Source organism: Denticeps clupeoides, chromosome 12 (assembly GCF_900700375.1).
Source record: "Denticeps clupeoides chromosome 12, fDenClu1.1, whole genome shotgun sequence".
NCBI classification, from domain to species: Eukaryota; Metazoa; Chordata; class Actinopteri; order Clupeiformes; family Denticipitidae; genus Denticeps; species Denticeps clupeoides.
The window spans coordinates 196,664-224,507 of NC_041718.1; the positions used below are offsets into that span (position 1 = coordinate 196,664).

Consider the following 27,844-nt stretch of genomic DNA (forward strand, 5'->3'; position numbering starts at 1 on the left):
ATCTTTACCTAACCTCTTCATGGTAACAGTATTGTCTGCCACACTACAGACTTGTATGCCGGCTGGTCTTTGGACCTAGTGTGTCAGTATGTATGTGTGTGTGTATGTACAACAGGAGGAGAAGCTGATTGAGAAGAGCAGTTCATTCTGGCAGTTACAGGGTGAGCCCACTGTCCTGGTCACTCTCGTCCACATCTTCAACCACTTCGCCCCCCTCATGGTCAGTAAATCAAATACAAACGCATGTATTCATTATCGGGTCTGGAACATCACATCTATGGGCTCTTCCCAGTTGACCTGTTCATGAGTTCATTTAATGTTCTTAATAAACAGAAAAACTGATTTAGGTGGTGATGTATGAAATGACATTATTGTTAGGGTTGTCATTTTACCAATTGAAGCCGTGATCAGCCTGACCATGACTGATTTCATCAGATCTAAGAGATGGCGAACAGCTGTTTTATAAACTAGGAGACTGTGAATACTTGCAATGTCTGGTTCTAGAGTGACGTAATAGGGAGACCAGTGCCAATGTCTCTTCTATAAATACAAATTCAATAATATGTAATTAATTAATTATACAATAAATTAATCACAAAACTTGCTATAATGCATATTTAAAACCTGTTTCCGCTTCACATTTAGAATGGGCTGATGCCATTCTCTGCTGAACTGAATGGTGAACAAAATGTTGAACATTTTAAGCATGGAGCAAGTTTCAGGCATTCAGGTTCATGCAGATTCATGTGAAGCACTGGCACTGCCACAACTGTCATTACTGTACACTCTTGTGAGTGTATGGTAAACAAAACGCAGAAGATGTTAATTTACTTTAATGCATTAAATATTTACACTTTATTGCAGTGGTTGATGTGTTACTTCTGACAACCCTAATAAGATTGTCAAGCATAAATTAATTACCCTAACTTGGGATTTTGATTGACAGGCTTGTCTGCAAATCTCTGTGTTTACAGTGTAAAGTTTACCTGGTGGAAGATGTTTTGATGAATTTCCTTTTGGGAATTTTGGAGGGTGGCGGTTCAGTGGATGAGCATCCCCTGATCCAGCAGCTCCTGGATCTCTTCTGGCTGCTTATGGAGGTATCTGCATCATTGTGTTATATGTTATGAGTAAGGACTTTTAAGAAAAAACATTGCACACCCATCATAAAAAGGTTTGCCATCAATATGATCAAATCAATATGCAAGAATTTGAATTTGAGGAGAACTACAAATTAATTCCATATTGGCACAAATTGTGGAAACAATTGTGAATACTCTCAATTAGACAAGTCAAAGAAAAATACTTTATTTTTTCTATATCAAGGGAAGTAAAATGAAGTGACTATATAAAATTGTATATGACGTGGATTTTAAAAAGCTGAAAGGGCATTGTTATTTTGCCATTTTCTATCTTCATGACATGGTTTTACCGACTGTGCCCTTCAGGACTATGAGGTTAGTGAGTGCCTGAAACAGCTGATGATGTCTCTTCTAAGGGCATATCGCTTCTCTCCCATCATACCAGACCTTGGGTTCCAGGTAAGAGGCTAGGAATAGGCATATGCTGTCAGTATGTCACTGTGCGCACTTGTACAAAATCTTTCATTCATTCATTCATTCTCATGATTCTTTCAGATTCACTACCTGCGTTTGACTACAGCCATTTTACATCATGAGAAGTCTCGGAAATACCTTCTCAATAATGTACTATATCCTTTATCAGTTTAATTTACAATATCTGGCTTCTCCTTGTGATCTATGGAAGGAAGCAGTTTAATTCCAGATGATTGATAAAGTGACAAATATTTTTATAAGAGCATTCTGACTGATTGTAGTCACCGAAAGTAAATCCCCACTGTCCGAATATTTCCGAAAGTCTAAATCTCCACTGGCTTCACTATACCAGTTGATTCTGATTTACCTGTAATGGGCTGGGTGTGTAGTTAGTTTCAATTCTTCATGATACAGATAAACTTTTTTTTTTAATTATGATCTAATCTGTTAGTCCTTAGCTATGTCACATTTGATGTGCTACGCTCCGTTGTGTTCTTCTATATTAAAACGCCGCTGAGAGTGAAGGAGGCTGGTCTGGAAGAGCTCATCCCTACCACATGGTGGCCTACACAGTTTGACAAAGAGGTAAGTGCACTGATGATGTGTTTCCAATTGGCAAGAAAATCACTGGTTTGTATTCAAGGCAGCAGCATAGTAATTTTCTTGATTTAATGTATTGCAGTCCTGTACATCAAATGTCGTACATTTTCTATGCATTGTTAAAGATAGTGGAGATTAATGAAGTTTCTAATGAATTTCCATGTAATTCATTTTATCAATATTGTTATGGCTTGCAAGTGCAAATAGGTGGCACTTCTATTTGAGCCTTGTAAGGTAATGATGTTAAACCTCTAATGTATGAAGGTATTCACACAATATTTATTAATGCATTCATTTTCATTGTGTTTTACTCCATGTTGCAAGATATTCTGACAAATTTCTGCTGAAACAAACTAGATCTTCTGAGCCGAGAATTCTTTTTGAATGTGTACAGACCATATCCATTATGTAAACTTGGGCTTTCATCCAGCAAGTGAAATTAATGACTGTAGATCTACATTCTATATGATGCTATTTGTTCTCAATATTGATTTTAAACCAACCAATTAATTAATTGAATACAAATGTTTAATTTTTTGTTGGACTCTCCTGTGGCACTTACAGATGGCACTGCTCTTTCTTGGTTCTTCTCTCTTTGTTCAGGGGAAAGATGAGCGGAACACGAGAGAAGAGAGTGCAGATGAGCGCTTGAGGAGGAGAGCATATGAACGTTGCTGCCAGAGGCTCAAAAAAGAATAGAGGGTTAGAAATGAATTCTGAGAGGGTGTGGGATTGAGGAAGTGAGTGCATGAGTGCTGTTGTTCTTTAGGATACACACATGCTCCTGGTCAGATTTTATTCAGACAGCAGTCAGCATGCACTAGCCACACTAATGTCATTTCAGACACATATTCAGACATATCTGTTACATATCACAGAGGAACCTAGCTCTGGTATTTAGCAAGTGGCTACACTGATTACCTGTGTGAATGTCATTCTAGTGGTGGAAGAACTGCAGATTCAGATACTGAGACTGATGCTGAACAGCAAGGACAAAGGAACTGTACGTCTATGGTTTTCATTTTACCTAAATGCCAGATGTTGTCAACTCTATAAATACTGATTATTTGAAAGATTCATGTAACACAATGCATTAACAAAATAACAAGAGAGCACTTGATTTTTTTTGGTCAAGACATTGCTAAACATTTTTATATAGCATATTTAGAGAAAAATGTTTTATAGTTATTTTATGGACAAGACCATCCATAGTTTCTTTTAATGTTATCTGTATTTTTTTTTTGTATCAAGGGAGAAGCTTCCCGTTACATTTTTTTAAACAAATTCCGAAAGTTTCTGCAGGAGAATGCAAGTAACAGAGCAGTAAGTGTCTAGCATACCTGCAAAAAAGTGTCTAGCAGTTCCTGAGGTTCAGTGTGCTGAACCTCAGCCATCTCTTTCCTAGAATCCCACGGTGCTGTGTCCTCCGGAGTACATGGTGTGTTTCCTGCACCGGTTAATAACTGCAGTTAGGAGTTACTGGGATGAAGGAAAGAAGAAAATTCCAGACTATGTTAACAGTGAGGGTATGTATTTGCATAATGCTCAGATGGACAGTACTGCTATGCACTGGCCATATGGGCACTTAGTTTCTCCTCTCCACAATATCAATAAATTGCAAGCAGTCTTTTCTTTTGTGTAGCTGTTTCTGTAAATCCTTGAAGACACACATGATTTTACATCAGTGAAAACTCCCCATATGCTACGTCTATTATAGTGCCTTAGAAACCAGGCCCTTTGTTTTCACTAAGGCTTGGCCCTAGAAGATTTCCTCAATCGCTAGATATCTAATAATATTTGAAAGCCGTGCTGTTTAGGTTTTCTTTGTTCAATCCATGTGCTTTTTTTTGTTGTTGTACTGTTCATACGCAGTGTGGGTCTTATTTCTAATGCTTTTCTTCTTTGTCTTTGCAGAGGCCTATGTGCCCCCTCAGCTGTTCTATAATGGGAAAGTGGATTATTTTGACCTTCAACGATTGGGGGGTCTCCTCTCTCACTTGAAGAAAACGCTAAAAGGTTTGGACTTCATCGTCTGCTGTGTGCTTATGGTGCTGGTCACCTCTAGGAAGAGTCATGTTTTAGTCTGTTTCAAAAATTCAATTCAGTTGTCAGTTGCTCAGTTATACATGCATAACATGCAGTCAAATGTAACCCTGAGGGGTCAAGTAGACTACATATGTTTTTAAATAAAAATCAATTAGATTATAGATTTAGATTACAAAAAATATATTATTTAATATATTATTAAATACAATCTAGAAATATACACTTAAAAACACACACACTCATAAATAAAACAAGGATAATACATTTAAATAAACAGTAATACATTCCATGCTTCTGCCTACCTTCAGATCCCTCTGTCTTGGAGTGTTATTGTGAGATGTGAGATTTTCCACTGTATAGGTCTTTGTTCAGTAATTAAATTTAATTAAAAAATTAAGTTTTTACAGTATGGTTCTGACAATTGTGACTATATTATAGATGTTATAAGACAAAGCTATAATTTAATATAACATTAGTTGCATATAGTAAATAAATGTTTTGTCAATAAATGTTTTTGTCAATTTTTTTTTTTTTTTTTTCTGAATTACTGTACTGGCTGCAGGCCTTATCATTTGACCTCATCAGCCACATGGATATGCAAAGAAGCAGATTTCAGTGTGACATGATTAAGTGGTTTTATAAAAATGGTTCCATTATCATGCACAAGCATGACTGCAATTTTCACTTTTTTTATAGCATTTTACATGAACATGTTACAGGGAGAGTTGAGTTACTGAGGACCTGGTAATGAAGCAGCAGGGACACTTATCAGGTGATCAGAGGGTTTGTTAATCTCTGTAGGTGGCAGCTGTGAAAAACACCAGTATGACAGGCTCAGGATTTGAGCCACAGAGAGATGAAACAGGTCATATTATAGTGTTTTTCTCTGTTTTCTTCCTGCACTCTTCTGCTATTCTTGTTAGGAAAGATGTCATCTTTTCTTTGAATGAGTAAACTGGGGTGCACTCTGTTTTAAAGTGTATCAGTGTATGCCGGTGATTCCTGATGATTGATAAAGTGCCAAATACTTTTTATACGTGCATTCTGACTGACTGTAGTCACTGAAAGTAACTGTTAATGGTGAAGTCCGAATCTCCACTGGCTTCACTTTACCATTTGATAAATGAAAATGTGAATAACGAAATGTGAATAAAATAGGGCACACATCCACTTAATACTGTGTACATCCTGCCTCCTGGTGCCATCTCTTCTCACCTGCGCATGATCTCAAAGAAGACAGGATATATAAGACTTACCAAAGAAGATCAGATTTAAACAGACTCTGCATTGAAGCGAACATTTTACACAGGAGTGTCAGAGGATTCTGGGGTGATTTTCAGTGTAAGTGAAATAACCCCAAAAGAGACATTTACACAACTCTTACTCAGTACACTCAATGAAAATATTTGTGAACCCCACTCAGCCTGCTTAATTTACTTGGACCAAAAAGATAACATTTACATTTACATTTACGGCATTTGGCAGACAACAACAACAACAACAACAACATTTATTTCTTATATAGCCCAAAATCACATACAGTATGTCTCAATGGGCTTTGACAGGCCCTACAGTTGACACCCCCCACACTTGACCCTTCTGCACACAAGGAAAAACTCCACACAAAAAAAAAACTGTAGGAGAGAGAAAAAAAGAAAGGAAGAAACTAGGGCTGCACGATTTGGGGAAAAAGACATATTGCGATTATTGAGATCAAAATTGCGATATGCGATTGCAATGTGATAAGGGACACTTGCTTGTACATCAATGAAAAGTCGCATACTAATAGTGAAATGTTTAATTTCAAAGTGAAACATAGAAACTACTTATAACACTTGAAATGCCCAGTGCTTTCAAAATACAATATTCTACAAAATTAAATAATCACAAAAACTCTTTTACATTACTGTTAAGATTTGTAAACTGAGGTGAATTTCTTTAGGAAACCTTCAAAGTTTGAGAAAAGTTAACTAAACAGCTAAGAACAGTCTAAATAGTTAATGCCTATGTTTAGCCAAAACGTTGTTTGGAGGCTGACTTGAACACAGGAATGCATAGCTTCGCTAGCTTAGCCTAGCTTAGCTAAGGTTAAGACTTATAAAATGGGATTTTATAATGGCCAAATATATTCAAAACAATTGTCCAGCCTTACCTATGAAATGTAATCTGCCGGGATCTGCTTTGGAGCGTACAGCGGTTTGTACAGCCCCAAGCAGCACAAGAGTGAGGCATTTTTATGCACTTCTCTCCATAGACATGTATATGCGTCACGCCACAGCAGAGCCTATCGCAATATGGCGGCGACGTTGATGTACCATATGTCTTCGAATCGAAAGTCATGTGAACAAACACGTCACATCCGACTGAGATGTGAGACGTGAGATGTGAGACTTCAGTCAGCTCGCAAACTTTGAGAGAATGAGAAAATGGATCGGCAACATATCCGATCCAATCCATGTACTAATAATTTAAATCGCAGCTTTTTGCATTCATGTAATCGCACAGACTGAAATCGCGATTACGATTGCGATTAGATTATTCGTGCAGCACTAGAAGAAACCTTGGGAAGGAGTGATACAGAGAGGGACCCCCCTTCCAGGGTAGAGTGAGCCTGCAAATGGTGTCAGTGCAGGGTTGGGGATGATATAATAATAAGTCCTACAGTTGTAGGGTTGGAGAAGTCCAGGATGTAGTCAGTATCATGGTCTAGATTACGTAATGTCCATAATGATGTTACTGGTCCATTTGAAGATCCCTATAGCTGTAGTTGTAACGGTGGTGGTGGCTGTGGTGACCCTCTGGTTGTTTCATGGTATGTCCTTGTTAAGCAGTTGTCAGGAACCAGGATTTATTTGCTGTTCTCTTCACTGGGGTCTGCCAGTAGTCTGGGTGCTTGATTCCGTGTCTCGGAGAAAAACAGAAGCAACGGCAGACGGTTGCACTGTACGACCGATACTGAAATATGTGGTTATAGTGGTATATTGGTGCTACAGTGGCCCGCTACCCTAACTAGGACAGCCTAACTAGGGTGAATTTAACTTTGTCTGTGTCTAACAGGGGGACTCTGTGATAACTGGACTTTATAATTGACACTGTGTCAAAATGAAGTGAAATGAGGGTCTAGGACTTTAGCAAAAAGCCAGAGAAAACAGATAGGTTTTTGAGATTGGATTTAAACACTGAGACTGTGTCTGAGTCCCGGACACTGACAGGCAAGCTGTTCCACAACTGCGGAGCTCTATAGGAGAAGGATCTGCTCCCAGCTATGACCTTCTGACCTCTTAAATTCTATCTATAGTGCAAATTTTAAACACTAATTAAACAAACAAAAAAAACTTTCTTTGTAACTATAGCAGTGTGGTACTCTGCACACCAACATGCTGGGGATACACCAGTGTTATCATAGTTCTCCCAGGTGAGGGGAAATCATTGATTTACACCAGCAAAATCAGATGGTGGATTTAAAATCTGGTTTGAGTATGTTGAATATCTGCATTAAAGTCTTGGGTCCCTAAACTGTAAACACTCTAATTTTATTTACTTAATCATGGAGGACCTCTGGGGACACCCCGTTATAAGAAAGCAGCTTTGTTTTCACTTCTTCTTGGGGTTGCTGCTGAGGAGAACCATCCACAGAGCTGCCCGCGAGGGGTCGGCACAGACAAATGTGTAAACACATAAAACTAAGCACCTGGAGTGGGCAGCATTGAGCCGCTGCATCTATGCACCAGAAGACCCGGAAGTCGACCTTGCTCATACAATGACCTGTTTACGGTTTAAAATGCAGAACATTTCTTCAGTCTGCTCCTTTTCTGATCCTTCAGATGACCTGGCCTTTAAGGCCAACATCATAATTGACCCAGCAGAGCTCCAGGCAACATCCATGGATGACCTTGATGAGGATGAGGAGAGTGGAGCTGCGCAGGCACTGGTGAGACTTGAGATGCCAGTCCAGCTAGTAGAGCTAAAGAGCCAATAGCGAAGAATTTCTTTGATAAACACAAATTGTTCTAATGAGACAGTTTAACACTCAATTCTTAAATATACTGGAAGTCAGGGGAATTAGACCTGTGGAGGCTTTCTTTACATCTGTTTTTACTTGCTGTTGATATTTTAATTAATAATTAATTTCATTGTGTGTTCTGGACAAAAAGCTATGTAGTGATTGACACAGGATGTATATTTTCTAAAATTAATTAATTAAAACCCTTTGGTCCGTAACTCTGCTATGTCCCCAGAGGCCATTTGGCTCGGCCACGGCGACAGGTGGCGCCCTGACCCGTCCAAGCTGGCTCAGTTCGCCCACTCTCGGCCGTGCCAACCGCTTCCTTAGTACAGCTGCTGTCAGTCTCATGACTCCACGTCGACCCCTGACCCCACCTGAGAAGGTCAAAGTTCGCATGCTGGCTGTGGAGCAGCGAACAGAACAGGACAGTTAGTGTCTCTTGAATTAAATTTTCATTATATCATCAAACATGTAGAAAAGTGTCAGTCTAGCTGTAACTACACTGAAATTAAGTTTATTGTTGTACTAAACCCTTGACCTATACAATTAACTCTCTCTTGTTTTCCACTGATTGATAAACGGCCATTGTTTTCTCTCTGCATTCAGTTGAGGGAAGTCCAGGTAATGATGGTTTGTTGCTGGGACGACCGCTTGAGGAGCCAGATCAGCCAATTACAGAGAAGTCTTTGCTGGAGATTCTAGATGGTATTGTCTTGATGTACAACTTGAGTGTTCATCAACAACTAGGAAAGGTAATGACCCACCGGCCCTTCCTCCTTCTCCTGTTCCTCCTTCCCATTTTTTTTTCCTTCTTCATGAGAGGCAAGTAGTGTGAAGACACCAGGAAGATGCTCGGACAAGTCTACGCACTCTTTGGTTTGCATCCTTTATTAACTTTAAGAAGCCATGTAAGACTTTTTTCTTTTGCTCATGGATTCCTGCTACATTTGTAGGGTAATTAAGTTTTACACAATTACAAATTGGTCTGTGTGTCATCAATTTGAAGCTACAAATATAAAATGTAATGCATAGTATTGGCTTAATTCAACCAGACTGAAAGAAATATGAGGCTTGAGTGCTATTTTTATCGGCCTGTAGGTGACATCTGATTAATATGCATTAGATTTCAACTGATGCAGACATCTGTGAAAGTAAAATGATTATCATTGTGAAACACTGCAGCACAGCACATGGGGCACACAACAAAATGAGTTCTCTGCTTTTAACCAATGACCTTAGTGAGGAGTCGGCAGACATGACAGGCTGCCAGGGATCAGTGTGAGGGGATGGTGCTTTTGCTCAGTGGCACCTTAGTGACACCTTTGTGGTTGGGGATTCAAACCGGAAACCTTTTGATTATGGGTCTGTTCCCTTACTCGCTAGGCCTACCAAATTCAAATTCTGAAGCCTCAAATTTCTAGACCATTGGCCAAAAAAATTATTTTGAAATCATTTTTAGTAAATGTACATTCTTTCAGAAAGAAAAAAAGAACTCCATAGTGTCTCCATGGAAGTACAAATAGATTTCTGCTGCACTTTTAATGGAAGTGTCCACATTGAAAATGAACAGCCACTTCTGTGGAATTAACTGCACCCAGTCTATGTCATCGTGACTGATTTAAAGGGCTGAAGGCTTGTGGTGGGCTTTTCATTGGGATGTTGCTCTTGCTCTGTGTGAAGAAACTGCTTAAGTGGCAAATATGTCTCACCTTTTGAATAAGGCACTCTATCCTGGCCTGGGTTTTAGGTAAATGTGAACCTGTTGTAGTAAACTGAATTATTCAATAATTTTGGTTAAAATGTGATAAAATATACAGCTAAATAAATATGTAATATGCACTAGTCTGGAATTCATGTCTGTGATTGGTTCTACAGAAAAAGTTCTGCATGCTGTCCTTAATAAAAAAAAAAAGTACAATGGTCTTATGAAACTAAAGTCAGGCTGACACAGGTTGAAAATGTGTTGATCATAACCTTTTGTCCTGTTATAATAAAATTGCTATGAAAAGATTAGCTTCTTTTAGTCAGGCTGCTTCTACCCACTATCCTTGTAACATATTTGTTTTTTCTGAATTAGTTTTTCTGCTGCACAACCTGGCCTTGTCCTGCTGATTATTTATGCCCATAAATAACCTACTCCAGTCCAGTGCACAGGGACAGAAAGGTTGTGCTGAATTATGCTCCTCAGCATCAATGTTTGATCTTAAGTTGGACTGATGCATGCACGAATCTTATCGAGGTTTGAGATCATATTAATTGAGCAACATTCTGTTTTTGTCGTTCACCGTACTTAAATAGAAAGTGTAGCATGGAAATTAAAGTTTGTCCATACATAACTATAGAAATATTAATATGATTAAAATCTAAAATATATGCTTTTTAATTAATATATCTGCATCATTATTGTTGTCCATAGTCACTAGGCTTTGTGTTTATGTGGGACTCATTGGAAATATGTGGGTTTGTGTGTTTTTAGATGGTAGTGGTATCAGATGATGTTCATGAGTATGCAGTGGCCCTTAAAGACACAGAGGAGAAGATTGCCCGCTGCCCAAGCAGAGTAAGAACACTCAGACAGTATCTAATACTCAAACAGGGTAATCCATAGTTTTTATAATACGATCTAACCCTATTTACATATGACCAATTTGTTCAGAGTAGATTCAAGTTTAAATTTAAGTAAAGAATTGGCTGTATTATCTGGGGTAATTGGACTTAATATGATTAAAAGTATTCAAACCGTTTGAAGGAATCAGTTTTATGAGTACAGGTAACACACTATGACTAATTTAAGGTAAAAAAAATCTTGCAGTTGATATTAACTTCAACAGCCTTAAAAGGTTGTACAATATGTCACATGCATGCATTTCAGTTTCAATGAAATGGCAAATATCACGGCAGAATTAATGAGGCAACCTTTTTATATTAGGAAGCTTTAAAGTTATGATGAGGTAAATACCGCATGTAAATTTGTTTTGTTTGTGCCTGCATGGTTATTTTGTAGCTCCAGCGCAGTTGCAGTAGCCTCATTGCCAGACCACAATGTAAATCATATTGACACATGATATAATTCAAGCATCTAGTTTGTTCATTAAACTTGGTCTGTTATGACATCTCAGTTTAGTTGATCTCAGTAACTAAGATCCTTACTCTTGCATATATTTTTGTTATTTTGTGTGTGGCTTCAGCGGGTTGACATCCTGGAGGAACTACAAAAGAGCCAAAGGTGTTTGCTGAGAAGCTGAACCACCTGAGCCGCCGTCTGGCCTGGATTAATGCCACCATCTACTCCAAGGTGCACATGCGATGCAGCTTACTGTACACACAGTCTAAGTGTGTACATGTGTGACTGAGAATGTCTCACTCACATACATAAACATCTATTTAGTGATGCCACAAATATGTGAGAGTGTGTGTGGTCAATGCAAGTGCTAATGTGAGAAAAACTAAGAGTAGCCTGCAAATATATTAATGACCCCAATCAATCTTTTCATATTAATGAATCACAAATGATGATCACTCACATTTAAATTTTATTTTATATTTTGATGTTAAAACTTTGACAGAATACCCACAGATGAATTTGGAACCACAGAATGCAACTGATGTATTTGATTTGATTTATCTGAAGGAAAGTACTCCATGCTAACATGACCCTGCTGCGCCGGCCTGTAGTGATGTCACCTGTGACACTGAATGCCCTTTCTGCAGAAGCTCAAGGAGCTGATATAGCCAATAAATAGTAAAAGTAAAAGGTTTAAGCTGGGATAAGACATTGTTTCATTATACTTTCTGATCTACTGCGTCAAGCTATGGAAGATTTAAGCACAACTATTCAAACGGCAATTCAATTGGCAACTGGCAATGCAATATTTAATCAGAGCATGCAATTGTCAATTCAATATGCAATCTGATATTACATTTTGCAATTCACAATTCAGGGTGCAAAGTATTGATGTTATGCTTCAAAGATTTTGGATAATAAATAGAATAACAATTCACAGAATGTTATTGCATTTTGCCATGGGTTTTCTGCACACTTATTTAAATTGCAATTCATTTTGTAAATGGTAATTCAATAAGCGGAAGTGACATTGTTAGTGAAGGCCCCCCTTGATGAGTGGTCTGCAAGTGGTTGCAAAACGATTTGCAAAACGAATTTCCATTTGAATAAATGTGCAGAAGACCCATGGCAAAATGCAATGCAATTTAATGAATTGGTTTTTTTTTTATATATATATTGAACTGTGCATTACATCAGCACTTTACATGTTGAATTGCCAATTGCAAAAAAATATCAAATTACATTCTCAGATTGAATATTGAACTGACAATTTTATGCTCTGGTTGAGTATTGCATTGCCAATTGCCAATTTAATTTCCATTTGAACATTTGTGCTTAAACATGCTGCATATTATGCTGCTTGTGGTTGTCCTTTGTTTAAGCTTAATGTGGCATTAGCACACTTTTTGTGTGTTTCAAGATGGCTTGCCTGTAAATGTCAATTCAAGTTTGTTGTGTTTTTTACCGGTCATTTAGTTTTTTTTACATTAAATGTGAAATCTGCTCATATGTCAGCTCTTTTGTTTCTCCCAGATTTTGGCATGACATTTCATGTTTTATGAGTGCATGCATGTTTTATCGTTTATCATTGTTTTATGAATTCTGTCTATAAATTTTATGCAATTTTTTTATGCAATTCCATGTAAAGTGAAATCAAAGTAACCTCTTTACCCCACAAAGAGGTGTATTCTGATTGGGTCTCTTCCCAACTCCTCTCACCCGGTACTAAATTGACCTTCCACAAACTAATAGGATGGGACTATTCAAATGTCTTATGACTACAATAATGCATTTCAACAAATCAGCAGGTTTCTCCAGTCTTCACACATACTGCAGCCTCTAGCATCACTTTGTAAACATCTTATAATATAAAATTGTGCAGACAGGTTTTTATATGATTGTGACCTATTAGGTATTCTGCATGCAGGGAGAAAAGCCAAACATCTACATCATGCCATCTATCAGAACCACAGCTTTAAATTACAAGAGTGATGAATTATTTAACATACAGCCTATACATAGCCGTAGTGATGTAAGGTAATGATATCTCGGCCTAGAGGAATGATTGATTCAAACTGGTTGGTATGGATGCATTCCAGGAAGCAACATAATAGACACGTCTCATTTATTATTCAAGTAACAATGTATTAATAGATTTAATGCAGACATAAAGGTTTGCTAATACAGAATGGTGGTAAGATATAAACAAATGAGGTTTAGGTCAGATCTCAGTCTGATGTGAGTTTTGCAGTAGATTGTTCTTCGCATTAAATTAACATATTGCTAAGAATATATAAAAAATAAAGTGGAGGCAGTAAGGACAAGTATAGAGTTAATTATTACTCAATTATTGTATGCCTCCAGGGTGGTGGGTGAACAAAGTTGAACAGAAAGCTCAGGGCAAATGCAGTAATTATTCAATATTATTGAAAGTGCTGAAATTGCTGATCAGTGCATTTCTACAATGCTTTCATGGGTAGAAGGACCTCATACTTCTACATCACTACTCCTCTTATCTTTATTGAGGCTTTTAATAAGTCGAGATAAAATAAACATCATGAAGTGGCTTAATTTTGCTGAAGGTGTAATTGAGGTGCTCTTGAGTTTTTTGGAGAAATTACTATAATGGAATGTTACATTTTACTATGATGTGCCTTCAGCATAATTTAGATATAGTCGCATGAACCAAAATCAACTAAAAGTCTGTGACTCTGTTTCTCAGGAGAAGATGTTTGATATATACTGGCTTCTTCGTGTGTGCATCCGCACTATTGAGCATGCGGACAACACTGGGTCTCTGTTTGCCTTCACCCCCGAGTTCTACCTCAGCGTAGCCATGAACAGCTACAGTGCTCTCAAGAACTACTTCAGCTCTGCCAACAGCATGGAGGATCTGCCAGGTGACATTTTTAACCAATTTGGGCACTGTAGTCCAGATGCACTTTCCCACATGCTGGCTCAGGCCTATAAACATTTAATGTGATTGTGTTAAGTGATGTGCATGGTAATAAATAACCCAAAAGCACAAATTAGTTGAGGAGAAGAATTTGTTTTATTTGATCTTTCAATCAAAAAATGTGCATGTAAATGTGTAAGTGAATCTCTTTGTCATCAATGTCATCAAGGTGTCATCAAGAAAATCTCAAGTTGTGAAAATGATTTAACATTAATATGAGTTTTCCTGTCTATGGTCCTGCAGCGGCTAGGAAAGGGCGATAAGTATAAAGAGTGCTTTGGCCACTCTACTTTGGCAGAGTCTGGAATTTGCCCCCTTATGTAAGGTGAAAGGTTACACAATGTTATATCTACTCCATACATTGTGATTGGTGAATGGTGTTGATGATTTCATTTCTGCTCACTATAGGCCACTCTCTTCCTCGTTCTGCCTTTCTCCTCCTTATTATAATATAAGGCTACAGTATTAGGGGACCACTAAGTCCTGTATAAAAGCAAAAAAAAATTGTCAAGGGACCTTTAAATTTCTTAGATTTAAATCGCCTCTTTTACTTTCTAATAGTTCTTATTCCAGATAACACCTCCTGAAAAATGTAAAAGCAATCATATTACCCTTTAATGTACATGTTAGGTAATAATATATAATAATATTTTTTGTATGTTACATCCTAGTTTAGATACGTTATCTTACATATGTGTTGTCCTTCACCTTCCATAGACCTTGTGGCCTAGGACAGTGAAATAAAAATCTTTACAAATTCTTTATCTTTATAAAAGTGGTTGGGCGGCATCATGAGTGGTGGCAATTTTGCACGTGCCCATGCTGCCCTGACATCTGATTACATAGCCACCAATCGGTTTCTATTACCTAGTAAGGGCACCTTCATTTTAGGGGGCAGGAGATTCCCTGACTGGCTGGAGCAGCATCTAATAACCAGTTCAGAAAATAAAATGAGACACTGAAGGAAGCTCCTTATTCAAAATGTGAGTTTGACCTTTAATACTGCTCAGCAGGCTGCAATACTCATATACACCTGTAGCGGGTATAGTTCAGCGAGGCTGAGGAAAATCTTGAAAATCTCTCTCAGAATTAAAGACGTTTAAATCTGTGAAGTCCAGTGATTGTCAATTGAGCAGTGGGCAGCCATAACAAGCGCCCGGGGAGCAGTGTGTGGGGGACGGTGCTTTGCTCACTGGCACCTCAGTGGCACCTTAGCGGATCAGGATTCGAACCGGCAACCTTCTGATTTAGGGGCCGCTTCCTTAACCGCTAGGCCAACACTGCCCTATATGGTGGTTATCTCGGTGGTTATCTTTCACTGAACATTTCATATGCGTGTGTCTGCTTGCTGCTTCTCGTCTTTTTGTACAGATGTTATTTATGTGTGTTTTCATTTGCAGGCTATGAGGACACACTAACCCAGCTTGCTGCTATCCTGGCCAAGCCTTTGCTGACCACGTATAGTAGGGACGGGTGAGTTGGCACACTGCTATAACATCAAATCTTCCATGCCTTTCTCTGAATGGCTGGCCCAGTGATATATTTCTGTTTGAGTGAATTGTGTATGTGGTCTGGAAGAGGAGGGGTCATTCTCTATTTCTGTGCAGAGTTGCTTCTATTTAAATTATTTAAATACCCGCTAAAAATGCACATGCCTCACATAAAGGCGCAAAATCTCAACTAAACAGCAAAACCTTTCCAGACAAAATACAATTCCAAGCATATAAACAGGTGGAGGTGTATGTCCATGAAAAATTACTAGCATTAATAATAATTATGAGGTTAAACAGACAAGACCTATATTGGATTAAATTTGACTGATTATACAAATTACAGTGGTAGAAGTATTACCACACTGTGATCTGAACTGACTGAAAAGAATAGCATACTTCATATGCCATAACATACAACATCAGAAAATTAGAAAATTGGATAGAAGGGTGTGAGATTAATTGAATTCAATGGGATTAAAGAGTATATTATCATGTAACTCTGCCTTGATAAATGGCTAACAGCACATTATAGCTTGAGGGGAAAATTCTCCTTTCCTCTCACTGTATTTGGCCCAGACATATTCGATTCTTTTGAAAGTGTTCTATTTACCATTATCAGAACATTGTATTACAATCAAATTGCAGTTGGAAATACTTTGTCAATGTAAAAAATTATGACATTAAATGCAGGTTTGCCACCTTTTAACTTTCTGGCAGGAGGATATATTAAATTGTGAGCTGTGTACCTTCAAATGCATGTTTCTCTCTGCATTGGCACAGATGATGGAAAACTAATAGTCATTTTAAGCTATTTTAAGATAATTCTGTTCACTTAATGATTGCCAGTGGCACTTCTGTACATGGTGGAAATTAGAAGAGCTAGAAAAGTTGATTGTGTGAGATTGTCTGTGAATTGAATGATGTGAGTGAGCCATTTACTTTCTGAAGCAGCCTTTTCTTCCTAAGAGAATAAATATGTTTTTGAATAAAGTAGAGGGATGATGTCTGTCATTATCTGTTGTACAGAGATTTCTTTACTGTGAATTACTGTGAATGTTTTCCCAATAGAATTGTTCAAACTGTGTTGCTGTTGTAACACATTGCGTTAATTAGAGATTTTTAAGCAGGAAAGAGTTGTGAGTTCTGAATTCATGCAAATATGGACAGGCACTCTTAATTATAATTCAAACACTTATTAATATTCATGAGAATCCAAGAATGACTCCTGCTATCTTGAGATGTTGCATGAAATTGAGAGTCCTGCGCGCTTGCATAACACATAATAAAATTAACAGGCCCACTCTATTGCATACTTAGCACCTAACATTTATACTGTGATTTACCAATGTGTTTAACAATGTCATTTTGATTTGCTTTCAGTCTGATGTTTTTTTTTCCTCTACACAGATATGAAAGACTCTCTCATGCAGGCCTTGGCTAGTTACGTGTGCTATCCACAATCCCTCAGGGCAGTGGAACGCATCTCTGAAGATCAGTATGTTGTTACATTCTAAGTTCACATCCCTTATTCAACATTGATCACCTTAACCAAGAACATGTTTCTGGCACTTCATTGAGAACTACAGTCTAGTCTTGTCTAGGATTAAGTAGAAAATTACGTTTTATTGTTTCTCTTGCCTGAATTTTTTTCTCTAGGCGTGTTGCTATGATGAAAAACCTGTTGGCTCCATATGAGCAGAGGCCATGGGCTCAAACTAATTGGATCCTAGTGCGTCTCTGGAGGGTGAGTTACATTTACATTTCATATGTACTGCATTTGTCAAACGCCCTTATCGAGAGTGACTTACAATCAGTAGTTACAGGGACAGTCCTCCTGGAGCAGCTCACTGATTTATAACTTTTTTTGTTACCCGCCATACTCGTTTGTCAACAGCGTTTCATTCAGGTACACATTTGGACTAAAATTGGTTTTTTGCAGGGATTCCACTTTTTTGGTATTAATTTTTAGTTTTTTGGTTAAGTAAGTTTTTCAGCAAATTATTCTATGCCATTGTGTGTGCTGTGACCTGATATTGATTATGCCTTTCAGTAATTGTAAACAGGGTTGTAAATTGTAAACTTTAACTCCTTGTACTACTCCACAGACAGACTATATTGTAAAAAATGAAATTAGAATTACTTTCATCGCATCCAGTCGTGAGTTTGGCTGTTTGTTAGCAGGACTGTCACAGACTGAAATCTTTGAGAGTCAGAACATTTGAGTCTTAGATTGTCTTTGATTATTAAGCTAACCCTCATTTGTATGATTAATTTGTTTTAGCAAGAAATTGCCTGTTTTTGTGTGTTTTAGGGATGTGGTTTTGGCTACAGATACACCCGTCTGCCACACCTGCTTAAAACCAAACCTGAAGATGCCAATCTGCCCAGTTTACAAAGTAAGCACTCTTTTACCCCAATACACATTTATACAAAATTGTATTTCTTTCTCATCTCCTTTAATTTTTGTCTTTCTCTTGTGCTGAGGGTTCTGTCAAAACATATTAGTATTAGTATTAGTATTAGTTTCTATAATAAGACTGGGGGCATGTGCTTCCATGGGGCTGTCCGGGACAGGGTGATCATGATGCAATGAGATCTTATTTGTTGTTTTTAGGACACAAGCCTGACCATCATGTTAGATTACTTAAAATAAGATTAAAATAGAAAAAAACAAAATGATCTGGTTGGGCCCTTAAATACATTGATCTTGTGCATCACAAACTATTCTGTTGGTATTTATTGTAGTGACTAAAGTAATGTGTGCAACTGTAATAACAACAACATTTATTTCTTATATAGCCCAAAATCACATACAGTATGTCTCAATGGGCTTTGACAGGCCCTAGAGTTGACACCCCCCACACTTGACCCTTCTGCACACAAGGAAAAACTCCACACAAAAAAATACTCTAGAAGAGAGAAAAAAAAAAGAAAGGAAGAAACCTTGGGAAGGAGTGATACAGAGAGGGACCCCCTTCCAGGGTAGAGTGAGCCTGGTGTTAGTGCAGGGTTGGGGATGAAATAATAATAAGTCCTACAGTTGTAGGGTTGGAGAAGTCCAGAATGTAGTCCAGTGTCATGGTCTAGATTATGTGTCCATAATGATGTTACTGGTCCACCTAATAGCACCTAATAGCAACATATTGTACCACTGTTTTTTTCACAGTAGGATTAGACAATGTATTGCATTGTATCTGAAGTCTCTTTCCGAAATTCAGTCTTTGTGCAGAATTACAGCTACTTTTAGACAGTCTCAAAATGAGATTTCCCCAGGACACGCCATTGTGGTTTCTGTAGTTTTAAATGCTAGTGAGGAGGAGAGAGGCAGGACAAGAAGGAGAGCAGCCTATAGATTTTTGAGGGGGCATTCACGGAAATTATGTCATCAACACTACTCACCAACCACTATAATTAGTGCAGACATAACATTGTGTCAACGTTTTTGCAGAAAAATAAAATTAACCTACTGGTTCTTCAGAGTCTTACGTGACTGAACTAAGAAAATACATTTGTGCTCATTATTACATCCAATCACTGAGCAACTGCAATGCTTTGCATGTTCGGAAGCCATGACAGTCGGTGGAGATAATGTTTTAGACGAGGGGAAGGAAATTCTCTGGCCTGAAAAAGCATGACTGGAGGACATAAGGGTCCAGCCATCTGAGCTGCCACTCTCTGAATGGGAAACAGAATGACCAAAGCACTCTTTACATCTTTTCTAGTCACTGCAGGACCATAGACAGGCTAGGGGAACTCGTATTAATGTTAAATAATCTCACAAAGTGAAATTGTCATGATAGGGGATCATGAATGTGTGTGTTTGTTTTTGTAGAAATCTTGATTGAAATCTTGATTGTGAATGCACCTTCTGTGAAGATGTTCTCTGGTGCTTGACACAGAGTCGGTACTTCAGGCTCCCTATCGGCAGGCTGTGCAGCCTCTCATCAATCACTGTCCCTTTGCTGGAATGGTTTGAGGACAATTTAAACAAATATGCCTAGTATAACCTAGGGCTGACGAACGATGTACCTTGATTAATTAAGCAAATAAGAGCCAAACATGTATGAGGTCACAGTGAACATGACTTCTGACTAGAATAGAAATGAATAAGTTGGTCTTTGAGTAAAGATAAACAAAGGTATATTTATTTCATTTTTTTCATTTGCATGGGCATTTATCCATTGGTAGTTTCCAGAGTAAGTACCCTATATCTAAGGCTGAGACCGGCCATGCTACGGAGGAAACTCATTTCTGATCTCGTACTTTCAGTCGTTACCCAAAACTCATGACCATAGATGAGGATTGGGAACCTTGCTTTCTGGCTCAGCTCCCTCTTCACCACGACAGATCGGTTCAGCTTCGCATCACTGCAAACGCTGCCCCAATCTGCGGCAAGCCACCCTTTTCCGGTCGAGAACCGTGGTCTCATTTGATTGAGGTGTTGATCCTCATCCCATCCGCTTGACACTCGGCTGCGAACCTACCCAGCAAAAGCTGAAGGTCAGAGTCTGATGAAGCTAGAAGGACCACATCATCCGCAAAATCCGAGATTGTCCTGCCACCAAACTCGACACCCTCCACACCATAGAAATTCTGCCCATAAAGGTTATGAACTGAACCGGTGACAAAGGGCAGCCCTGGCGGAGTCCAACCCTCTCTGACTTTCTGCTGGCTATGCATACCAAGCTCATGCTCCTCTGGTACAGGGACTGAATGGCCCTTAATAAAAAGGCCATCCACCCCATACTCCTGGATCACCCCCCACAGAGTGTCCCTGGGGACATGGTCATAAGCCTTCTCCAAATCCACAAAACACATGTGGATTGGTTGGGCGAACTGCTCCATCACCCTAGCAAAGGGTAAAGAGCTGGTCCACATTTCCACGGCCAGGAGGAAAACCATATTGCTCCTTCTCAATCTGAGATTCAACTATCAACCGAACCCTCCTTTCCAGGAGGCTGAGGAGTGTGATACCCCTATAGTTGGAACACACCCTTCTTAAACCCCTTCTTAAAAACGCCACTGTGTCAACTATGACAACCCTACAAAATCAATAGCCATGCGATTCCTAGGACTGATATCACCCCCCCCGGGGCTCCACTGCTGTGTAGCTGTTTGACTACCTCAGCATCTTCTGCCTCAGAGATTGGACAGTCCATACCCAGGTATCCCAGCTCTGGTTCCTCCTTGTAATGTGCGTCACAGGGATTGAGGACCCCCTTAAAGTATTCCTTCCATCCCCACTCTAAACAGTATGAGTGAGTTGCTGCCTTCCATTCCTGGGGCATCAGATGGTTTGCCCCACCATAGAGGTGACGTTCCATGTCCTTATAGCCAGTTTCCTTGAGCCCATGTATCCGGTTCGGGCTGGGCCACAAGGCTGTCGCTCTAGGGTGGGACCCAGGTAACCCTCCGGGCTGGGTACTCTGACTCTTTGATTTTGTTTTCATGAAAGATCTTCTGAACTGTTCTTTGTCTCACCCTTCATTAAATTGGTAATCTTAAATTGTGAAGGATTTTTCGTGACATTGCGTTGTCACCATGTAATAGGAAGCTGCTGTCATTCGCACATTCACTGTCATTTGTGCAAAGTTTCTTGGAATACCACCTACTTGTAACAGGGCATGACTTATTTCATATTTGGATAAATTGTTTCCACTTGAGGTGATTTGATATAATTTGATCTGGAGAGCCTTAAGACCTAGAAGATTATGTTTTTGAGCTTTCATTGTACAGCTCACCCATGCCATCTGTTAGAAGGTGAATCAACGCTGGCTTACCAAATTTACATTTACATTTACATTTAAGGCATTTGGCAGACGCCCTTATCCATGGCGACTTACAATCAGTAGTTACAGGGACAGTCCCCCCTGGAGCAACTCAGGGTTAAGTGTCTTGCTCAGGGACACAATGGTAGTAAGTGGGATTTGAACCCGGGTCTTCTGGTTCATAGGCGAGTGTGTTACCCACTAGGCTACTACCGCCACCCAAATAACCATACATACACATGTTTTCTGCTCCCCAGCTCCAGCTCGACTGTATTTGCATCCATCTAATGACTGTGAGCACTGACAACCTTGTGTAATGAACATAATTTTTTACAGTAATTGTTTGTGATTAATTTTGGCCCTTTTGGTTATTTTTGCTCCTTTGTTTAAGTGTTTATTTTCTTTTGTTTGCACATTGAGGAAAAATTAAATCAATGTTTTCTTCCTAAAACCAGCCGTGTGTTTTTCACACAACCATCACAGTCCATGGATCTTCAGCTGGTCACCCACACCATCGCATAGAATTTTGATGATTTGACCTGGAAGAGGAAGTTGCTGTCATTCGCATACAATGAAACTCCATTCAGTTGCAGATCAGAGTCCTGGCCTGACAAATATAATGAATGAAGTTTCTGGAATAGTCGCAGCGCTAGTGTCATACAGTGGCTCATTTTGATGATTTGACATAGAAGAGGAAGCTGCTGTCATTCGCATACAATGAAACTCCATTCAGTCGCAGATCAGAGTCCTGGCCTGACAAATATAATGAATGAAGTTTCCGGAATAGTTGAGGCGCTAGTGTCATACAGTGGCTCATTTTATTTATTATAATTAAAGAAGTTTCCTGAATCTTCGTAGCGCCACCTAGTGTAATGAACATAAAGGAAACAGGAAATACCATACAACATCAACCGATTTGCAAAACTTTATACAATTGATGAGTGTCATGGCCTGAACGTTATAATGAAATAAGATTCCAGAATATTCACAGTGGCACCTAGTGGACACAGGAAATACCTTAAAACATCAACCAATCTGCTCCAAACTTTTTGTGATTGATAAGAACATTGGGGTATGCGGTAGCTTAAAGAAGCACAGGAGGAAGAGCTTAATTAATATAGCCAGCAGGTGTCGATCATTAAATGAGCTGTGCTTTGTTCTGTTATGCACTGGATGAGTTTGTCGCCCAGTTTGTGCTACATGTGTATGGCCGAAGATGGTCTTGGCCACTTGTACGATGATAGAGGAATTGATTGTTGTGTATGATGCTTTTCAATTGTAAGGAATGTACAAAGGAAATGGAAGTTGCTGTTAAGACCAGATCTGGCAGGCCAAGCAAAAATATGAGTTTTATATCCAGAGAATTGTAAGAATGGTTACAGATTACCTTCAAAGTCCTGCAATAACATATTGCTGTAGATGGTGTATCTGTACACTGTTCTACAATTTGCACAAAGAGCATCTGTATTGCAGGGTGATGAGAAAGAAGCCACTTGTTGTATGCATAAGCTCATTTAGACTTTGGGCTGATGAGATAATAATTTAGTTATTTGGTCACAACAAAAGTGCAGTCATGCAAGTTACACAGGGGTTGGATATTCCAAAAAGAAAATGACCTAGAAATGTATTCATTTAGAGGGAGAGGTAAAACATTGTGGAATAACCATCACTGTCCCCTGAATCATCAAATTTAACTGAACTGGAGACATTTTGTAAGGAAGATTGGTCAAAATTCCTCCATCCTGAAGACACTCATGTGTCTAGAGGCTGTCATATTTGCAAAAGTGAAGTGAAGTGTGAAGTGAAGTAAAGTGATTGTCACATGTGATCACAGCATTGGATTACATGTGATCCATTAGTAAAAAGGAACCAGGTAAATTTATAAATCACAGTGGCATTCTGTTGCAAATAAACATAATGTGACTGCTGAAATACTAGTTTTCATATGGCATGAAATATAATAAAAGTAAGTCAGCCAATGCTGAGCTAGCAACTTATCCAAAAAAAATTAAGAGCATTCCTAAACCTGTTCACATAACTGTAAATGCTGAAAATAGTTTGATAAAAAAACTATGACTTCAAATATTATTTAAAACTATTTATTCTTGGTCTTATGTATGGATGGATTTATTCCAGTTCAATAAAGCCACTGTTCCCAAGGATGTTGTGAGCGATTAATTGGTCATTTATCCAGGCACTTTTTAAAATGTGAAATGCGAGATATTTTTAATGCTGTCTTGTTGAATGTTGAAAGGCCATCCATTGATTTAATTGAAAAAACGAAACAATGGCTGACTTCAAAAAGTTGGATCCAATGGTCACCACCATTTTGGTCACGTTTACACTCAGGTGGTCTCAGGTTGTCTCATTAACATACATGAAAGCCAGGGACAAGTACAACCCACAGGTGTTCACCAATTACCACCTTCAGGGTTTATAAACCTGCTACTCCTACCAGTCAGTCAGACTTGAGAAAGCCCTCCGGAATAGAAGGGTGAAGCATTCAAAACAAGTCTAGTTGCCATTGAAATAACCTTTTGAGACTGCCATAATATGTAAACCTTTTTATTCTGTGCGCAATAAACTTAAATAGACCCCTTTTTATTACTTAGTACTCATGACCCAATTTAGTTGTGTCTGAAAGTTAAGTCATGGCAACTGGACTTCTTTCTTCAGAACAAAATTCTGTGGATGCATAATGAAACATATCTACCTTAAAGAAAGAAGTCCAGTTGCACAATTTCACCTGGATGACTGAGAATCTTCAAATGTCCATTCAATTGGGTTGCCATTGAGGGTCTGCCATTTTTCCTGCTCTTTCTTCTCATCAGAATCTGAATTTCATCAGAATGTTTATTCACCAAGCTCACGGAATGTTCTTAATTTGCTGTATTTGGCCCAGAGATACAGTTAGACATTCAGTGTAATCCAGTTATTCACATTGTCATACAGGTATAACAGAGAATTTACATAATGCAGCATATTCACAGACAGGCAATTAGTCTAACATTTTAGTGCAGAGTGCAGCTTTTAGCAATACAGTTCACCAGACTGTTACTGTTACTGGCGTCAGCATATCTGAGAAGCTTGAAGCCCCTTTTCCACCTTCTTTGTTAGGTTATTTTCATTTGTTTGATCCATAGAGTCTCAATGAAGTGAAGATATCAGCCACTAGTTTATGTTATGTTTAGGTGGAAAAGATGTGCTTCATGAGCACAAAGTTGGTGTTCCAAAATAGACAGTGACGGATGATGCAAGGATTCTCTCAATTGCAGAAGCATATTTATGAGAATCCGCCATAAAGTCTCCTTAGCTACATTCATGTAGATGAAGTTTTCTTAGCTTATCTAAAAGACAACACATTTTAAACATAAATACTTTTACCTTTGGCCAAACAAATTTACAAGCAGCGAATCATACGGGAACATCTCAGATTTCTCCATCATTTTATGAGCTGATTAGTGACATGCTGTCTCATGTTGAAAAATCATCCTCTTGATTTTAAAATACTATGAATATAATTTCTCCTTTTTACCACATTCTTTGTTTCTTTCTTTTTCCATTTTTTTTTCTTTTTTCCTCACTCTCCTCTCTGCATCCCCCTTTCCCGCCATTCTTTTCACAGCTGGCTTTCAGCTAGTCTAGTCAATGGGAAACAATGTCACCTTCATCTAATTAGCACAAATCCTTTTTTGTTCTTTGGTATGGTAGCATGCCATTGGGCTTTGTAAACTCCCTGTATGGAACAAACAAGGCCATTAAATTAGAAAAGAACAATGCCTGAGTTAGAGGCCCAAAAGACTAACAGCAAACATTGTGGCTAATGACTGACTCTCAGCTGTGGCAATCAGGACAATGTCACTTCGCCTGACATCCCTTAGCCATTTAAAATGTTTGTCACGCTGCACACTTCTATCCATCTTTACAACACATTTGTAACAATGAAGAAAAATACAGTAACAAAAACAAGCATGTACAGTATAGATTTTAGAGATCATTGATCATCAATTTCACATGTAAGATAAAACACTGTTTTCTATTCAACCTTTAATTAACAATTTTTTCATGATGCAGGCTGAAAACAGCAACAAAACACAAGGTAATACTGTATCAGCAGGATCTTTCCTTTCAAAAAGCCTGGGCCTGGGCTGAAGAATCACAAAGAAATAGGTCCAGTGGTCAACCAAAAAATATAATGCTGCAGATTATTTCCATTTGAAATCTGGTAATGTCCAGGAGTGCCATCAGAAACCAGTGGGGACCAGGTACACCCATCTACTGTCCAATGAAGTCTGACCAGAACTGGTCTTCATGCAAGAGTTGCAACTCAAAAATACCTTCAAAACAAGGTCAAACTATGGACAAACATTTTTGTTGCCGAGAACAACAGTGAAGCATGGTGGAGGTTCCTTGCAAGTTTGGGGCTGCATTTCTACAAATGGTGATTTGGTCAGGATTAACTGTGTCTTCAGTGCTGAGAAATATTGGCAGTCATTTATTGATCACTGCAATGCCAACAGGCAGGAATATGATTCTGTTGTTAGCTCTTTAAGATGTTTGAAACAAGGACTGTGTGCACACGTACCAAGAAGAATTGATGCTGCTTAGAAGGCAAAGGACAGCAACAACAACATTTATTTCTTATATAGCCCATAATCACATACAGTATGTCTCAGTGGGCTTTGACAGGCCCTACAGTTGACACCCTCACACGACCCTTCTGCACGCAAGGAAAAACTCCACACAAAAAAACTATAGGAGAGAGAAAAATAAAGGAAGACCCATTGGGAAGGAGTGATACAGAGAGATACAGAGATCACACACGCTCGCTTCTTAAGCGTTTTCTTTGTCTATCCCCTTGTTTTCTGTTTTCTATTTTACATTCTTAACTGTCTTTCGCGGCACAGCGCCATCTAGGGTCACGGAATTCGACGGGTCACAGAATTCGGTACAACACCAGCACAGGTATAGAGACAGTTACCGGCTGACTATACTGATATGTATCCGGGTATAGATTAGATTAGATTCAACTTTATTGTCATTACACATGTACAAGTACAGGGCAACGAAATGTAGTATAGAAATGATTCTAGGAAAACTTCTGATTCCCTAATTAAATGTAGGTTTTGGATGCACTCTTCTAGGTCTACTATTTTCTCCGTCATTTTGGTTACACATTTACACTGGCTACAGTGACTCACTCACTACTGACAGAGTTTGACAAACTACACAAACTACATAAAAAAAACATTTTTTTGAGTTTAGGTAAGTCCTTGGAAGTGACAACAGCTCACATATTGAGCACCACATATTGATTTTATTCATTGCATTTTGTTAATTGATACATTTAGTAAGCATTCATAATTTGTTTATTTTTTTCTACATCTGTGTTAAAATATAGTGTTTTATATCTGTAGTGTCATGGTACTTGGAAAGCATGGAGGCAAAGCTGAATATATGTATGGCATCTGGAACAAGACCCAGTGATACAAGGAAACTTGTTTCCTTGTGTTCTTTTAAGACATTAGGTCTGTTCCCTGTCCACAAGGTTAGATCAGTAGCTGGGCATCTGCCACCATAATTTCATATGCATGCCACGTTTTTGGGCATGGATCAGTGACCTGGACTAATGGTGTCCAGGAGGCAACCATAGCCAACATGGAATAAGGGAGCCTTCAGAAGTAATGTCTCACATGATGAGGAAACAATGGAAACAATACAGTAGTGAGCATGTCACGGTTGCAGGACATGGCGAGGAAAGAAGGATGTATATGCTCAACATCACAAGACTGGGGATTTAATACAAAACACTAGACAGAAGGGTAAAACATCACCAAACAACAACCCAACAGAGAACAGGCAGCTTTAAACATGCATACACAGGTGTGAACGATCTAGAATCAAGGGAACACAGGATGTACATGAAACTCCAGTCCAAACCCAGGACCTGTATCCCTTCCCGGACCGGATCCAGACACAGCAATATCTTAGCAAATAATATACTTTATTTCTTCAATTCTCTCACCTCAAAACAAATCTGTTCTGTGCAAGGGTCTGTGCATAATGTCATTGTTTAATGGTTTGTATTTATGTATTTATTTAATGTTTTATGAGTATGATATGTTTTTGTCCCAATTCTCAATAATGTGTGATATATATGTCATCATTTAGTGCACATCTCAGGCACAAACACAGGAAAGTGTGTTTCTTTGTTAATGTAATAGGCTATTTTTAATGTTTATTAGATCGGAACAGTGGTGGGTCCAATTAAGTCTTGATAATAGAAAGCAATAACTGAGTTTATCTCTCTGTGACCTCTATAGACAAACACTAGCTTCTTTGCTTCATAGTAAAA

At 38.6% G+C, this 27,844-nt stretch overlaps 1 protein-coding gene across 1 annotated transcript in view; it reads left to right on the plus strand.

Moving 5' to 3' along the window:
* Positions 1–27,844, plus strand: part of LOC114800370 (E3 ubiquitin-protein ligase RNF123-like) — a 98,599-nt gene that overhangs the window by 5,155 nt on the left and 65,600 nt on the right. Inside the window, 22 exon segments of the mRNA XM_028997650.1 lie at positions 116–220; positions 975–1,100; positions 1,449–1,541; positions 1,638–1,711; positions 2,024–2,141; positions 2,760–2,880; positions 3,098–3,159; positions 3,408–3,479; positions 3,562–3,682; positions 4,071–4,172; positions 8,027–8,133; positions 8,441–8,636; positions 8,815–8,960; positions 10,685–10,768; positions 11,397–11,427; positions 11,430–11,503; positions 13,995–14,172; positions 15,629–15,680; positions 15,682–15,701; positions 17,129–17,216; positions 17,378–17,465; positions 18,033–18,117. Of these exon segments, the coding sequence (XP_028853483.1) occupies positions 116–220; positions 975–1,100; positions 1,449–1,541; positions 1,638–1,711; positions 2,024–2,141; positions 2,760–2,880; positions 3,098–3,159; positions 3,408–3,479; positions 3,562–3,682; positions 4,071–4,172; positions 8,027–8,133; positions 8,441–8,636; positions 8,815–8,960; positions 10,685–10,768; positions 11,397–11,427; positions 11,430–11,503; positions 13,995–14,172; positions 15,629–15,680; positions 15,682–15,701; positions 17,129–17,216; positions 17,378–17,465; positions 18,033–18,117 (2,143 nt within the window).